Source organism: Phalaenopsis equestris, unplaced genomic scaffold (assembly GCF_001263595.1).
Source record: "Phalaenopsis equestris unplaced genomic scaffold, ASM126359v1 Scaffold000163, whole genome shotgun sequence".
In the NCBI taxonomy this organism is placed as follows: Eukaryota; Viridiplantae; Streptophyta; class Magnoliopsida; order Asparagales; family Orchidaceae; genus Phalaenopsis; species Phalaenopsis equestris.
The window spans coordinates 309,700-312,121 of NW_018164605.1; the positions used below are offsets into that span (position 1 = coordinate 309,700).

The following is a 2,422-nucleotide window of genomic DNA, read 5'->3' on the forward strand; positions in this document are numbered from 1 at the left end:
ACCAATGTCTTTTTTGTTGATCCTTAAGTTTTTTATATGATGCGGTTGATATTATATTTTGTGGTGTGATATTTTTTATAAAAATATTGATATTGGATGTTTTAATTATACCATTTGCAGTAATAAATCATAGAAGAAAAAATCTGTCGCCCCCTACCTTCTACAAGTTTGTAATGTTCTCATATCTGTGTTATGTTCGTGTCTTGTGTCAATGTCCATGTTCGTTCGTACTACCTCTACCTTCTCATACTTTCTTCATAACAGGCAGGTGGCTTTCTTGTTTCAGCACAAAATCATGCGGCTCCATCTGAGAGAGAGATGGATGAAAATGTGTATACTGCTGAAGAGGATGAGGGAATCCTATCTTTATTGGAACAGGTGCTATCAGTAACTCATTCATTAAAAATTGAAATTCAATTACTATTATATAAACTGAAAGTTCTTTTTGAAGGAAATTCAGCCTGAACTTTCTAAAAAATCTGGCTTGAGATTCATTAGTGGGATAATTTGTAAATCCAAAGCTTTAAGATTTGAGAGAATGCGAGCTACAAGGGGCAACATGTTTTTTCATCATGAACCGGCTGGGGAACCCGTCTTGGATCCAGTATCTGGTGAAATGGTCTGATGCTTCTTTCTTTAGTTGTTCTGCGAACTTTTATTCTGCTGTACTTTATTGTTTTGTCTATAACTTTTTATTCTAGAAAATATGCATGGATTTTTATTTAACATAATGGTTGTATGTTGTCTTGAAATGTTATAAAATGACAATTTTGGGGCGATATGCTTATTTCTATTTTGGTCAGCGTCCTGAAATTCTAAAATAGGCATAACTTTTGTCCAAATTTATCTTTAACTTTATTCGCTAATTTTTTTTAATGCAGGTAGAAAAGACTGTTTTTGTAGTATTCTTTTCAGGGGAGCAAGCAAAAGCCAAAATTCTTAAGATCTGTGATTCGTTTGAGGCAAATTGCTATCCTGTTCCAGAGGATATTAATAAACAAAGGCAAATTACAAGGGAGGTATGCTTCTCAAAACTGATCTGCATGCAAAATTATTTAATTTCTTATTGTGACGGGTTATATATCTGCAAGTCATTCTATTTTCTGTTTTTTTTTTTGTTTGTTTGGTTGAGTTTTGTACCTGCAAGAAAATTTTATGAAAAACTTGAATAATATCTGTCTAGCTCTTAGATTGAAGAAGTTGAGTTTTAGGAATGTTTTACTGCAGCTCGATCTTTAATTGATTGGATTTTGTATGCTGCTTGAATTTTTCTTTCTTGTTAAATATTGCTATCACATTGGTTTGTAATAGATTAATCTTTTTATAGAAAAGTCATGCTCCTCTAACTCTAGGAAAAGACACAAGTGAGACCATGAATGAAATGCAATATCTTGATGCAAATTGATTTAACCATATTTTCCCAAATGCTAAGCTAGATTCATTTAGATATGGGCCAAGGTTTTCTATAGGTTAAAGTGATACCGGAGTTAACCCAAACAACTACTCAAAGAACACAATTTTATTGCTGATTTTAAAGAAAGTACAACACGGACTCTTGGACGAGAAACAACACAAACATGTAGCCATAAAATAAGAAGCAACTACTCAAGAACAAATAAAAATAGTTACTAAAGAGGGCATAAACAGTCCTGGACATTGTCTGTGGCTAGCTGAGACTCCGCCGGAAGGTTCAGGGAAGTGCGGGTGGCGGCTAGGACGATATCAGAGCGAGCGTCAGTGCTGGAGTGGTGCTGGGGACAGGCTGCAGATACAACAACCTGCTGGAGTGGGCACCGGGAGGGGTGGCAACGGCTGTAGGGAAGGTTCGGAGGTGCGGGGACGAACAAGGAGGGCGCCGGAACGAAAGAAAGCAACTAGAAGCAGGTTGGGTGGAACATGGAAGTGCTGCGACTAACTGGGGAAGGCACAAAGAAGGCCGACAACATTCGGAGAGGAGCTGGGCAGGAAGGGAGGGACCCGTGGCCTGTTGGAGGGGGTGTAGGAATGGGTGATAGCGATGGTAGAGTGGGGTAATCACCACCTTAGGCGAAGTACAACCGAAGCACCTCTCGCCGTCGGCTATAGCCTTTCGAGAGGGAAAGCAGTCGTGGCAAACTTGAAACCATAAATCACACAAAGCTGATTAGACCTAGGAAAATAAAACATGCATAAATAGAAGGGGAAGAGGGATCAGTAAAGGCATATCCTAGGAAGGAAGGAGGTGAAAGAAGTGAAAGGGAGAAACGACTAGGAGCAGTCGGAAACTAGGGCACGTGAGAGAGGAATTGCGTGAATCGAGGACGGGATGCACGGGGGAGGGTCGAACGTGATGAGTGTGATAAATAAGAGGGGAAGAAGGGTCATTAATGGCAAAGATCCTAGGAAACATGGAGGTGCAAGAAATGGAAGGGAGAAACGACTA

The 2,422-nt window shown here is 39.4% G+C and overlaps 1 protein-coding gene across 1 annotated transcript in view; it reads left to right on the forward strand.

The window, feature by feature from the left end:
* Positions 1–535: 535 nt before the first annotated feature.
* Positions 536–2,422, forward strand: part of LOC110022021 (V-type proton ATPase subunit a1-like) — a 36,652-nt gene continuing 34,765 nt past the window's right edge. Inside the window, exons 1-2 of the mRNA XM_020720787.1 lie at positions 536–619; positions 882–1,019. Of these exons, the coding sequence (XP_020576446.1) occupies positions 539–619; positions 882–1,019 (219 nt within the window). The 5' untranslated portion in view covers positions 536–538. The remainder of the gene's footprint in view (positions 620–881; positions 1,020–2,422) is intronic.